General features: G+C 46.3%; 1 protein-coding gene across 3 annotated transcripts in view; it reads left to right on the top strand.

Moving 5' to 3' along the window:
• Positions 1–11811, top strand: part of Uaca (uveal autoantigen with coiled-coil domains and ankyrin repeats) — an 88212-nt gene extending 76401 nt beyond the window's left edge. For all 3 annotated transcript variants that reach the window (XM_041679672.1, XM_041679671.1, XM_041679673.1), the window contains 5 exons: positions 700–752; positions 2464–5181; positions 6698–6850; positions 8526–8591; positions 11625–11811. In XM_041679672.1, the coding sequence (XP_041535606.1) occupies positions 700–752; positions 2464–5181; positions 6698–6850; positions 8526–8591; positions 11625–11696 (3062 nt within the window). In that variant the 3' untranslated portion in view covers positions 11697–11811. The remainder of the gene's footprint in view (positions 1–699; positions 753–2463; positions 5182–6697; positions 6851–8525; positions 8592–11624) is intronic.
• Positions 11812–12896: the final 1085 nt, after the last annotated feature.

The raw sequence follows: 12896 nt of genomic DNA, 5'->3' as shown, positions 1-12896 counted from the left end.
ATGGAAAGAAACAAATGTAGTTTTTCTGATGGGGGAAAAATTGATTTCAGTGCAAATAAATATTTCACATGTTAATAGGCAATTGCTTATTTATTTAGAATTACCCATATTTCACCTTCTCTTTTTATTCTCTAGTTTGATATAGTTTCTCTAGAAAACCTATCTTTTTGCTTCTCTAGCTAAGACCAACAGTAATGTTAACTATAAACTTGACTGATTATACATTTGATAGTAATCCTGTAGCTTATTTAACCTAACAGTCTTGTGGATTTCTTCTTTTAAAGTATTTGTTTTATTTTAAAGTACGTGTCTCTATGTGGATAAGTATGTCCACAGAGGCCAAAGGAGTGTCAGCTCCCCTGGATCTGGAGTTACAGGTGGTTGTGAGTGTTGGGGACTGAACTCATGTCCTCTGGAAGAGCACAAATGCTCCTGCCCACTGAGCCATCTCTCCAGAAAGTCTTATGTATTTCTGAAAACCAGCCCTAGAACCTACTGTTGAGCTCACTGTAGATGCTTTCCTTTTACTGACAGAAATGATACAGGAAAAATATGGCTACTTCAGAACAAGAATAGTTTTATATTGTACTGCTTTTGTATTGATTATATAGTAAAGGGCAAGAAATTATACCTATTTTTAGCCTACACTATGCCAACTTTGTCATGAATATTTAAAATATCATTTATTGGTTTAATTAGGAAAAGAAGACATGCTTCAGAAACAAGGTCAAATGTACCCAACAGACTCTCAGGTGAGACTTTGTTATTCAGCCTAAAAAAACCTATCTAAAGGGCTCTAGATATGGTGGCGTTCACTTTTGTAGCAGAATCTCTGGGAGTTTGAGGCCAACCTGGTCTACATAGCAAGTTCCAGGCCAGCTTGGAGCATAGTGAGACACTGTCTAAAAAGAAAAAGAAAAGCAAAACAAAAACTTCATTTTTTAAAAGAAAGCATCTGGATTTGTCTAAAATGAAGAAACCTCGGAGGGCGGTGGTGGCACACACCTTTAATCCCAGCACTCGGGAGGCAGAGTCAGGCGGATCTCTATGAGTTCGAGGCCAGCCTGGTCTACAAGAGCTAGTTCCAAGACAGGAACCAAAAGCTACAGAGAAACCCTGTCTCGAAAATCAAGAAATCTCTGTATATCTATTAAGTACATTAGCACTGAGTAAGGCTTTCATGGCCCAAGTTTGTCTTGCCTTTTTGAGTTTAATGAAAGTACACACCGACTGCTGTTTCTGGGACTTAGAGAGTCTGTGGTGACAGCAGCTTAAGGTTGAACTTCCTGCCCTGTCCTTGATCTTCAGCCTTCATCAGGAGTGTTAGCTCCTCCGTGTGCGAATCATTCAAAAGGAGTTGGGCATTAACATATATTTTTTTCTTCGCGATTAAATAGTTATCCTCTGTTTCAAAATTGAGTTCAAAATAGAGAAAGTTTCCAAGAGGTAGAAAGAATATTGACTGATTTCTTACCTACTTATCTGGCGTGTGTGAATCCCTGGGTCCCATCCACAGCGCTGCAGAAGCCTGATGTGCTGATGCCTATCTGTGAGCTCTGCACTCGGGAGGGGAGGCAGGAGGAGCGGAAGTCAAAGGTCAGATGCAGAGGGTTTTTGAGGCTAGCCTCAGCTACTGAAACCATCTCAAGAAAAGAATAATAATTACAGAGTGAGTGATGGATATCCATGAGTCCTCAGTGTTTGGGAAGACTAGAGAAATATTTGATTGTAATAATGTATAAATAGCGTGGACGTTTGACTCTGTATATATAACTTCTCGGCAAAGTATATTAGTGTTAGTCCAAAGATAACTGAGGAATTAGAAGCTAGTCTAGAGACAGGCCAAGCCCAGGAAAGTGTTTTATGCTGGCAATTTCTTTCTCTTGAAAAAGAGCAAGGCAGTTTTAATTTACCCAAATAGCTTTAAAGAAAACATTCTGTTCATTGAAATGATAGGATGTCCTCGTGGTCCATGCATTCATTGATGAGTTAGTACTTATTATATAAAGACCATTGCTGCCACATAAGGAAAGTAAAAATATTGAGTCCCCCATGATGATTTGCCCTGATAGTTGAACTCTCTCTCTCTCAGAAGTTCTGTTATGCTTCTTTTTTGCCAGCATTAATTAACCAAGGGAACAAGTTATTATCAATCAAATTTATATTAAGAGCTGCGTTCCTAGTTATAAAATTGATCCTTTAATTTTTCCCACACCCATCTCTCCCATCTCACTGTCTGAAAGCCTTTGACTGCTGCTGCTGTAGATGGCAGAGGTCTCTACAGTGTCTTCTGTCGGTCCTGTGGTTGATCCTTTGACTGCTGCTGCTGTAGATGGCAGAGGTCTCTACAGTGTCTTCTGTCGGTCCTGTGGTTGATCCTTTGACTGCTGCTGCTGTAGATGGCAGAGGTCTCTACAGTGTCTTCTGTCGGCCCTGTTGTTGATGTCTGCTTTTCCTCTGCAGTGCACGTCCCCGGGCGGAGCCGCCCATCTGCAAAGCAGGTCTATGCTAAGACCTCTGGAGCTCTCTTCACCCGGTCAGACCTCATACTCCGAAAATGAGATTTTAAAGAAGGAGTTAGAAGCGATGCGAACTTTCTGTGACTCGGCCAAGCAAGACCGACTGAAGCTCCAAAATGAGCTGGCTCACAAGGTCGCAGAGTGCAAAGCCTTGGCTCTGGAGTGTGAGCGCGTCAAGGAGGACTCGGACGAGCAGGTCAAGCAGTTGGAAGACGCCCTCAAGGACGTGCAGAAGAGGATGTATGAGTCCGAGGGGAAGGTCAAGCAAATGCAGACCCATTTCCTGGCCCTGAAGGAGCACCTGACCAACGAAGCAGCCACAGGGAGCCACCGCATCACCGAGGAACTGAAGGAGCAGCTGAGAGACATGAAAGCCAAGTATGAAGGCGTTTCCGCGGAGGTGGGAAAGCTGAGGAACCAAGTCAAACAGAGTGAGATGTTGGTGGAAGAGTTCAAGAGAGACGAAGGCAGGTTGGTGGAAGACAATAAGAGGCTGCAGAAGGAATGCAGCGCGTGTGAGATGGAGAGGGAGAAGAAAGGAAGACGGCTGGTGGAGGTGGAGGGCCAGCTGAAAGAGCTTCTGGCAAAGCTGGCCCTCTCCGTCCCCGCGGAGAAATTTGAGAGCATGAAGAGCTCGCTATCTAGTGAAGTCAATGAGAAAGCGAAAAAGCTCGCGGAGGTGGGCCGGGACTATGAGAACTCTCTAGGGGAAGTTCGACAGCTGAAAAGGGAGCTGGAGAGTGCCAGGGCCAAGCTGGCCCAGCACATCAGACCCGAGGAGCATGAGCAGCTCAGGAGCAAGTTGGAGCAGAAGTCGGGAGAGCTGGGGAAGAAGGTCACAGAGCTAACCCTCAAAAACCAGACGCTACAGAAAGAAGTGGAGAGAGTCCACGTGGACAACAAGCGTCTCAGCCAGCAGGTGCACAGCCTCACGGTGGAGATGGAGACGTGCTACGTGCCTCTAAAGGTGAGTGAGGAGATGAAGAAGGCCCATAACGTGAGCGTGGAGGAACTGAATAAGAAGCTTTCTGATGTAACACAGAGGTACACGGAGAAGAAGCTAGAAGCAGAGAGGCTGCTGGTGGAGAGGGACAGGCTGACTAAGAGTGTCAGCCGCCTGGAAGCTGGGTCTGTAGCTCCTGAAAAACATGAAAAGGAGCTAATGGGTCTCAAGTCCAATATTGCCGAACTCAGAGAGAAGCTGTCTGAACTTAATAAAAAATGTGCGGAGGATCAGGAGAAAATGCGTGCACTCTCATCTGAAAACACTAGCTTGAAAAAGACTCTGAGTAGCCAGTATGTGCCCTCCAAAACCCATGAGGAGGTGAAGGCCTCACTGGGCAGCTCACTGGAGAAAACCAACAGAGCGTTGCTTGATGCCAAGAAAAGGTTTGACGACATGAGTCAGGAGTTTTCAAAACTAAGAGATGAGAATGAGGTATTGAGAAGGAACCTGGAGAATGTTCAGAATCAAATGAAGGCCGACTATGTGAGCCTGGATGAGCACTCAAGAAAGATGAGCACCGCGAGTCAGAACCTGAAGGAGGCGCAGGACGCGAACACTGCCATCCTGGCCGACTACCGCCGAGGTCAGGAGGAGATCCTCACACTACACGCTGAGATTAAGGCCCAGAAAAAGGAGCTCGACACCATCCAGGAATGCATCAAGCTGAAATACGCTCCCCTTGCCCGCTTGGAAGAGTGTGAGCACAAGTTCAAGGCCACGGAGAAAGGACTGAGGGAGCAGCTATCAGAGCAGACACACAAGTCGCGCCTCAAGGAGGAAGAGGTCAAGAAGGGCAAGCAAGAGAATGAGCGGCTGAGGCAGGAGCTTGCTGCCCTTCAGAAGGAGTTGAAGGGTAGGAACGCTCTGGTGGAAGAGGCCAGGGAAGCGGAAAGAGCGCTAAGCGGGAAAACAGAAGAACTCAACAAACAGCTCAAGGACCTGTCCCAGAAATACACCAGTGTGAAGAACGAGAGAGAAAAGCTGGCAGAAGAAAGGGCCAAACAAGCCTCCGAGGTCCTCGCAGCCCAAAACCTTCTGCAAAAGCAGCCCGTCCCACTGGAGCAGGTGGAGGCTCTAAAAACATCTCTCAACGACACAATCGAGCACTTACGGGAGGAACTGAGGAGTAAACAGAAGTGTCTGGAGAAAGAGCAGCAGACAGTGAGCAAGCTTCAGCAGCTGCTGGAGAATCAGAAGAACTCCTCGGTGCCCCTGGCGGATCATCTGCAGATCAAGGAAGCCTTCGAGAAAGAGGTCGGAATCATGAAAGCCAGCCTGAGAGAAAAGGAGGAGGAGAGCCAGAACAAAACCAAGGAAGTCTCCAAACTCCAGACTGAGGTTCAGAACACCAAGCAGGCGCTGAAGAATTTAGAAACCAGAGAGGTCGTTGATATGTCAAAATACAAAGCCACGAAGAACGATTTGGAGACCCAGATCTCTAACTTAAATGACAAACTGGCCAGCCTGAACAGGAAGTATGACCAAGTGTGTGAGGAGAAGTTCGCTGCCAAAGACGCCAAGGAACTGCTTCATCTCAGCATCGAGCAGGAGATCAAGGACCAGACGGAGCGGTGCGACAAGTCCCTGACAACCATCATGGAGCTGCAGCAGAGGATACAGGAGTCTGCCCAGCAGATCGAAGCGAAGGATAACAAGGTAGGCACGGCGCTGATGGAGTGGCTGTGCGGAGGAAACCCACATGATAGATGTGACTCCGTAGCACATGTCCCGCAGACAGGTGTGTGAAACCATTCCTGACACACCACCCTTCCAATTGACTATGGGTGTGTCAAAAAAATCTCTAAATTGAAAAAAAAAAAAAAACCTCAAAGGCTTTCTTCTTTCTCTTCCTTTGGCTGAAAGTTAAGGGAAAGGGGGAGGATAAGGTTCACTTCCTTGTAGTGACGAGTCAGAATCTGGTGGGCTTCTTCCTTGAGAAGTCAAAGTCACTGGGAACATCCAGACACCATCTCCCTACTCACCCGGACCAGGGCACCGAGCCCACGCCACCGTTTTGCAGACCTGGCCTGGGATGTTTTGTCTTTCTTGTGTTGTGCTGTGTCCTGTGTACCCTGTCATCCTCCATCTTTACCCTGAAGTCCACAGTGGCCAGCCTCACCTATGGTTGGCAGTTCCTCCAAAATCTCAGGCTTTATTTTAGCTTCGTCATTCATTAAATTAAATCATTTTAAGAGCAGGATTTATAATTTATTCTTCCCTCTTGGTTTTCTTCCTTATGGTCCAATTTTACAGAATAGCTACATAATAATATCTTTGAAGCTGGTAGGTGTCTAGTTTGTACCATGGAGATAAAATATGAAGACTGATCACAGCTTAATGCATTCACTAAGTAATTATGAAATGGCCTCTACCCACTGGAGAAATAGGGAATGAGTAAAAGCAGGCTCAGATCCAGCTCTCCTCAGCAGCGCCTCTCCCCGTAAGATGCAGCATTTAAATCCACTCAGCTTATGTGCAAAGTCGTTAGGATGCAGCAGCACATCGTTGTGCTAGCTAATGCCTGCATCTACTTACACACACCGCCAGTTAGTAAACAGTGCCACTCCCGGGGCCGCAGAGCCGGCTTAGCAGCTAAGAGCACTTGCTGGCTGCTCTTCCAGAAGACTTAGCACCAATGTTGGGCAGCTTACAACCCTCTGAAGTTCCTGCTCTGGGGGAGCATGATGCCATCTTCTGGCTTCAGTGGGCACTGCACACACACCAAAAAGAAATCTTTTAAAAAAACTGAATAAATAATACAACCTTCAATGGGAAGAGAAAGTTAATTTGCTTGTATATGAGCCAAGCTCTTTTACTTCCATGCTCCATCTAACAAAACCCCTTTCCAGTATTCACGCCTCACCTGGAGGATAGTTCAGATGCCCCAAAAGACCCTTCCTACTCATAGAACGCCAAGCTCATGACCCAGGCCTAGGATGTGCGTGATGTTTATTCTCAGTCTGGTGTTGTCTTTGGAAGAAATTTCCTGAGGGACTCCAGGCCCAGAAATTGTAAGAATAGTTAGTACGCCGTGGGTGCCGTTGGGAGATTCTCGGCAGCATCCCACCTGCTGGTTACAGCTTGCCTCAAGTGGGGAGTGTTTTCTGTGCAGAGGTGTTCATCAGAAATGATGGCACGTGGTTTCCTACAACCTCCCTCTGTCTCTCAAAAGATCACTGAGCTGCTGAATGACGTAGAAAGACTGAAGCAGGCGCTCAACGGCCTTTCCCAGCTCACCTACACCAGCGGCAGCCCCAGCAAGCGGCAGAGCCAGCTGGTGGACACTCTGCAGCACCGAGTGAGAGACCTGCAGCAGCAGCTGGCTGTGAGTGTCCAGGGCACGAGGGGTGGGGCCGGCTGAGTGAGTGTGAGTGTGTGTGTGTGTGTGTGTGTGTGTGTGTGCGTGCGCGCAGCTTCCATGCAACTGATTACACACTCGTGTGTAATCTGCTTAATGTCACCATTACTTGTGGTATGATAGTGTCATTTATTTGATGCCTACTGTATACCACTACAATAAGCATTCCGTCATTTTCTCTCTAAGCTGTGCCTCCACCCCATTCTACAAAGCAGGATGGTTTAACGAGACTTCCTTGACTCATGACTCTGGAGGGACTGCATCTAGTGTGGACCTTCTGGCTGTGTCACAGCATGGTAGAAACTGTCACACAGGAGAACAAGAGTGAGAGGGGGCAAAGGACCCTCATAAGGACTCTGGCAGGAAGAAGCCTGTGAGAATGACGCCAGTAATGTGGGCACTGGAGACTGGGAGCTGTTCCTGCCGCCTGAGGTGTAGAGCACCTTCCAGCAGCTCTCTCCCTGGCAGGGAAGGCTAGCAGGCAATTGGGAATTGGCTCCAAAGAGGAAGGAAGAACTTGGCATGAATCTGTAAAGCATTTTGATGGGTGAAAGGAAGACAGAGGAATCTTCCAGGCCACGAAAATAGTGTGGGAAGACCCGCTAAGGCAGAATCTAGCCACCATGACCAGAGAGAGATGAAAGGCACAGTGGGGTGTGGCAGTAAGCCGACATCCTAGAGACAGAGGATGGGGGGGAGGGGACTCAGCAGTAACAGCACATGGTGCACAAGCCTGACAACCCGGGGATGCACATACAGGCAGGAGGAGAGAAGCGCTCCTCAGACCTGCCCTCTGCCTCCTTGTGTGCCCACGTTCTCATTCATATTCTCCCCCTCCTCCTCCCACACTAAAACAACAACAACAACGCCAACACAGTTTAAAAAAAAAAAAAAAAGACCTGAGCTTGAGAGATGGCTCAGCAATTAGAAAGTTAGAAGCATATACTGCTCTTGCAGAGGACTCAAGTTCAGTTCCCTGTACCCACGCTGAGCACAGCAGCTCACAACACCTAACTCCAGCTCCAGGGGATCTGCTGCCTCTGGCCTCCGTGAGCTCTGCACTCTCTGTCTCTGTCTCTGTCTCTCTCTCTCACACACACATGCACACACATATACACTTAAAATAATAAAAATAAATTTTGAAAAAAGACTTGGCTTTTGCTATTTGAGACTGAGTTTTGGGGGGCTCGGAAGACCAAACTGATACATTGGGATTCTTCCTCATATGTAAGGAGGCAAGCCCTGAGGTCTTTGAGCCAACACTGATGAAAAGGAAGAGCTAGCTCAACCCTGGAAGCATGACAAAGGGGACATGGGAAACAAGAGGGGAAGCTTTTGTAGTGGCCTGAAGCATCAGTTGCCAAGTTCATAGCAGTAGAGGTAAACTGAGGCAGCAATCCCCTGTGACTTAGGATAATTGGTATTGCTTTCCCAGTAATAGCCCTATGCATTATGGGAAAATCTTATACTAGCTCCCAACATGAGTAATTCAGCATCTGTGGTTTGTTCTAAGAGTGGCAGGAGCCCTTTACTAATCTGCCAGTCTGCAGCAGGAGGTCTCGGCACAGCATTGCCACAAGCCTCTTGGCCTTGCAGATGTGGGTGCTGATGTTGTCATCTGTCTACCTTCCCCTGGTTCTAGGATGCTGACAGACAGCACCAGGAAGTCATCGCTATCTATCGGACACACCTTCTCAGTGCGGCACAGGTAAGCGCTGCTGTGTCTTTGGAAAGACTGTTCATTTTAGAGAAAAATAAAATACTGTTTTTATTTTTTGAATAATCTTACATGAATATAATTGACATTTGAAGTTGCTCTAGCCCATATGCTTATTTAAAAATAATTGTGTTTCTTTTAATCATGGCTTGCATATCTCCCAGAACAATTTACAAAGCTATACAGCAACACAACATCTTAAATTTAGTGTTGTGTCCATCTGCTTGTCACTCATCCTCTAGACAGTTTGGCAACACACGATGGCAGCTCACGTTAGCAGTGTCTCTAGCTGGGATAATGCCTGACATCGCACGTGGCTGTCAGCAGGCAGAGGGAGAGTCGAGGGGACTGCATATGTTTCCTGGTGGCTTCGGGGGTTCTTTGAGGTACAGAAAACGTAGTCTGAAAAGGACAAAGGGGGTATGCTTCGAATTGTTATAACTAAGGAAAACTGTTCTGAGACACTTGCTAGTGATCTATGGAGCTGTAAACTTAGAGAAGTAGAAGGCGGTGCGTCCTCTTGTTTAGTGGTGGCCTGAGAAAGCCTTCAAAAAACTCATGCTAAGAAAATGTTTAGGGTGTGAGAGAGGGGTGTTACTGCTCTGTGGCAGTGGTGTGAACAGCGTCTCCCGGGTTCTCAGAATAAATTGTTCAGGAAAATGAACTGAGAGAGACAAACGTTGGAATGACAGGCAAGCGATAATAGGAATTATTTGGATTTGGAAAGTGTTAGGCCACACTGTTCTGAAAGAAAATAAAAGAAGGGAGGGTGAAAGATGGATGCTGAGAGAAAATTTCAAAGAAACATGATTTTTTTTTCAAAGAAAACTTAAGTAGTAAATGGACTCTCTGACATCGAATTCTACTTGTTCTGTAAGGATGGAGGGGCCCTGAGAGGGAGGGATGGTATATGAAGGGTGCTTCCCTGCTCCTGTTTGGGTGGGAAGGACATTTGCTGAGATCTGAAAGGTTGTTCAATTTTTAGTGCTATCAGTGGGCAATAGAGTAGCGCTTTTACGAGGGGAATTAGAGAAGCACTGGCCTGGCTGGAGAGATGGCTTAGTGGGTAAATGCAGGATACCCACCCAATGTCCTTTCCACAAATTTGTGTGTGTGTGTGTGTGTGCGTGTGTGTGTGTGTGCGCGTGCACACACACACAAAGAGAGGGGAGAGAGAGAGAGACCGATATTAGAAAGGATGAGAAACATTTTGGTCTTGGCCAGAGGGGGCAGAGCAAAAAAAAAAAAAAAAAAAAAATGACAACTTCACAGACATTCCTCTGAAATGTGAAGTTGTTTTCTGCTGAGTCCTAATGAGGCAACAGCAGCAGTTGGCATCTGAAGTCTTCTTGCCGTCTGGCATCATACAGTTAACTATGGATCCAGATTAGTCAACTGTGGCTAGCATTTGAAATTTAAAAACAGATTTGGGAGGCATGACTTTTTATATTCATTGACACGTCCTTCCAAAATCTATTCAGATGCTTCAATAATAAATTAATAAAAAAGAAGAAAGTAGAAGCATGTAAGCCTACCACAGACTTGCATCTGTTTAACCCTGCTGCTTTAAACCGTGTGTGTGGCTTGCGCATGTGTGAGTATGCAGGTGCATGTGGAGGCCAGAGTAGGACACCGAGTGTCTTTATTTCTCTGCGCTCTGCCTTATTGCCTGGGCAGGGTCTCACTGAACCTGAAGCTAGGCTGGCCAACCAGAGAGCTCTTGGGATCCACCCATCTCCACCCTGAAATACAGCCTTGCCCAGGGTTTTTATGTGGTTGCTGGGGATTCGAACCCAGAACCTCACGTTTGCACAGCAGCCATTCTTCCTCACTGGTCCTTCTCCCCAGCACCTGGTTTAATGGCTTCCTCTAAAATATAAATGGCTAGCACACTCAACTTTGCAACGGGGGAGACGCCAGTGTGTAAGAGGTACCTTTAGCTGTAGTGTGGGCCAGGTGTTTGTAGAATGGGGTCTTTTATGTTCTGTTGGGTGGAAGTGTAAATTGTTCTTTCTAGTAAAGAAAATTTTGAAGTACTTTGAAAGTATAAATATTGGGCTGTTTTGTTGTGGTGGTTATTGTGGTTTGATTTTTTTGAGTCAGGTCTCAAATAGCCCAGACTGCCCTTAAATTCCTGATCCTCTTGCTGCCACTTCCTGCGTGCTGGCCTTATAGCTGTTTACTGTGCACCCAGTGCTAAACCTGCCTTTTGAGCCAGTTATTTCTTCTCCAAGTGTCTGGCTATAAAGATTGTGTGTGTGTGTGTGTGTGTGTGTGTGTATCTTAAATCTCTGAAATTAGGAAAGAGGCAAAGAAATTTAAAGTCTGTATACTGGGATATTACATAAAAAGATTAACAGCTAGCTGACCTTGGAGAAAGATTGCTGTGACACTGGGTGCGAAGGCAAGCTGCAGAGATATATCATCTTGCTTATGTAAAAATTATAAGCATGGGAATTATTTTTTCTCAGTTCTATTCTCCTTAAAGGGGCAGAGCAGAGAGATGGCTGAGTGGGTAAGGCACGGTTCCACAAGCTTGAGGACCACAGTTAGATGCTCAGCTATGCCGAAACGCTGAGTTGGTATGTCAGCAAGCTCTAAACCCAGCTGGCAGGAAACAGAGACAGGAGCCCTGGGGCAAGCTGGCTAGGAAGACTCATCATCCAAATGGCAAACTCTGGTTTCAAGTGACAGCCCCTGCCTCTGTATAGAAGGTAGAGGATGTTTGAGGACACATGTGTACACGCATACACATGCGTGTAGCTTACTGTTTCTAATGTATGCAGCCCTGCACAGCAGAGACCATTGCTGTCCATTGGGTTTTGCTCATAAGTGTTAAGAGCAAGAGCCCCTTCTTGTGACCGGACACCTTTATTTCCGTGGCCCAGTTCCTGTGGGGCTCTCTTACCTTGGTGAGAGGTTCACCCGTGAAACAGCCAGATGTGCTCTAGGATAAAGGCTTCCCCCTTTATCAGTTCAGTAAAGATGACATGCGATGTTTCTTCTCCTCTTCCTTCTCTCCAGGGTCACATGGATGAAGACGTACAGGCGGCCTTACTGCAGATCATACAGATGCGACAAGGCCTTGTGTGCTAGTGTCAACTGACCTGGAGCCTGTCCTGCTGGTGCTATGCATTCTGGGTGCAACTCCATGGCTCTTCTGGGCCTGACTCTAATAGTATCAGTAAAATAAAATTTATTTTGTTCTGTTGTTGAATTTTATTTTATTTTTATGAGACAAACATGTCATTGAATTTTTCAGTTGGTTCAAACCTTAGATTTGTATGTTCACTTCACACAGTGGCAAATGGCATGCACTATGTCTTTTCTATTCATACTTTTTAAACTATATGTCTTAAAAATGGTGAGTCCCTAATGAAATGTGAGCCATTCGAGTGGGGCCATATGAAAAGGGGCCAAAGTAAGCACTTAAAGATTGATTTTGGAGAAGTGAATTCAGCTGTTAGCTATTTGTAAGTGCATCAAAAGATCTTCCAGGAACTGAGGAGATGGCTTAGTCAGTAAAATTCTTTTCAGGCAACCATGAGGATCTGAGTTCAATCCCCTGATCCAGTTTCCCACATCCAGGTGCAGCAGGGTGCACCTGTAATCCCAGCACTGAGGAGGCAGAGAGAGCAGAGTCTCTGAGCCTCTGAGCCTCTGAGCACATCCAATCAAAGCAGCCAGATGCAGTTCACAGAGACCCTGTCTCAAAAAATAAGATGGAAAGTAATTGGTGAAGATGCCTCCACATGCACACGCACACATGCGCACTCACACATGCACACGCACACATGCACATACACATGCACACATGCACACGCGCACATGCGCACACACACATGCACACGCTCACACGCACACATGCGCACGCAGACATACACATACACACGTACATGCACACGCTCACACGCGCACATGCACACACACACGTGCACACGCGCACATACATACTCACAAACACATCATTTATTTTCTCATGTGATCTTTAACCTTACAGACTTTGGAGGAGTGGCTATGGACTAGCCGAGGTGCATCTTTATTGAGCAGCATGATGAGTCCCTTCGGCTTTATTTTTCTTCTTACACTAATACCTTTTAAAGTATATTTCCCTTCATAAATGTTTTCGGCGCTAAGTTCCACTTAGATCAAGAAGAGGCAGGAGTGGAATATTTGAGGAATTTATAAGAAGATTGCCTCCTGGTCTCCATGGTGGAGCATTAGCCTTTTGTTCCTTGTGCTTGACATTTCTTGCCATGGTCTTTCAAAAGAGAACAAAGAGAAGTGATGCACGAA

This window comes from Microtus oregoni, unplaced genomic scaffold, assembly GCF_018167655.1.
Source record: "Microtus oregoni isolate MIOR12 unplaced genomic scaffold, Mior012 000032F_ref0000030, whole genome shotgun sequence".
Classification (NCBI taxonomy): Eukaryota; Metazoa; Chordata; class Mammalia; order Rodentia; family Cricetidae; genus Microtus; species Microtus oregoni.
The sequence above is the reverse complement of the archived record's forward strand: the minus strand, read 5'-3'. Positions and strand labels throughout refer to the sequence as shown.